We start from the raw sequence: 1,363 nt of genomic DNA, 5'->3' as shown, positions 1-1,363 counted from the left end.
AAAAATAAATAATAATAATAAAATATGCAATCTGTAGTTCCTACAGGCACTACAGCTGTGGAAGTCACCAAACGCTGACATCATTCGACCTCCACCTTCTTCAGTTGCAAATATCTCGACTTTAAGATTTAAGATAGATGAGCATTTTCTTTTCATCAAAGCAAGGCAAGTAAAAGAGGCTTTTAGAATGTACCAATCACTCCATATATCAAAAATTTGACGAACACTTGATTCTATTGACCCAACCTTTAAAAAGCTCAAAATCCTAACTGATTTTGTTCTCGTCAGGTGGCTAAAGACCTGACATCAGATGACGTATACGAAGGCATCCACGACATGAAAAACTTCTTCTTCGCTCTCCGGTCACGTGGTCAAGAGGTGTACGATGGTTGGACGAGGCTGGTGTTGTCGACCAATCAGGTTTGGAAGGCGGTGCTCAATGATGAAAACTTGGAAGAGTATTGCGAAGCCAAAAACGTCGTGGATTTCCTACGGAATTATACTGTCGTGGCTGAGGTATTATTGCTGTCTCTTCTTTAACTAATTCAAAATTTCAAAATGTTCCTGCCATTTAAAAAAATAACCCAGCCATGCATGTAAAAGACACACCTTTGCCCCTTCCTTGATTCCAAACGTATTGACTCTCCTTTGGAATATATTCATAACTGCCAACAAGTACGTAAAAAACATGTTTAGTACGTTTTAGTAGAGGAGGATATTGTGTTGAATCTACAGTTAAGTGTGGAGCAAAGGGCTGTGTGTTTGATCAAACTGCCAGGGCGGTTTTTTCTCAATGCCTGTAAAGATATTTATTGGTTCAATCGACTACTTTCTGAACTTAAGACAGCTCTAACTGGTTTTCCGTCTTTTAAAAAAATGTAAGTGTTTTTACGCTCTAGTTGGATGGCTGGAGGGTGCCATTGGTAGGTCCTATTTTTTTTCTTTCCCTTTGTTGTTTCTGTCTTTCTGACTTTCCTCTTCCCTGCACTAAATGACACTTATTGTGTCGATATATTATTATTAAGCTTCTCTTTACCCAAACGAACATTTGCTCTCTAGGAAACGGAGAACAACTTTACTGCCAGTCGTGATGCGTTCGACTTCCGGTACTCGCTGGGGAATCTGGACAGTGAATTCCTCCAAAGTCTGAACTTGTTGATGGATGATATGAGGAGCTATATACAGGAGGCCAAGTTGGATTCTTCATTTATCAGGTGAATAAAATATATACATGTATTATTATACTTGTTTTTTTGTTATTATCATTATAATAATATGATTGCTCTTCATGTTGTTGTTGTTGTTATTGTTATTGTTATTATTATTGTTAGGCCTATTGTTATTTTCATGCTTTATTATTATA

General features: G+C 37.3%; 1 protein-coding gene across 1 annotated transcript in view; it reads left to right on the top strand.

Moving 5' to 3' along the window:
- The window catches only part of LOC101857070, a gene marked incomplete at its 5' end in the record, with an annotated part of 28,664 nt that overhangs the window by 23,795 nt on the left and 3,506 nt on the right, over nucleotides 1-1,363 (top strand). The window contains 2 exon segments of the mRNA XM_005110951.2: nucleotides 289-516; nucleotides 1,060-1,214. Of these exon segments, the coding sequence (XP_005111008.2) occupies nucleotides 289-516; nucleotides 1,060-1,214 (383 nt within the window).

Source organism: Aplysia californica, unplaced genomic scaffold (genome assembly GCF_000002075.1).
Source record: "Aplysia californica isolate F4 #8 unplaced genomic scaffold, AplCal3.0 scaffold00971, whole genome shotgun sequence".
NCBI classification, from domain to species: Eukaryota; Metazoa; Mollusca; class Gastropoda; order Aplysiida; family Aplysiidae; genus Aplysia; species Aplysia californica.
Note: the sequence above shows the minus strand (reverse complement) of the source record. Positions and strands in the feature narration are given on the sequence as shown.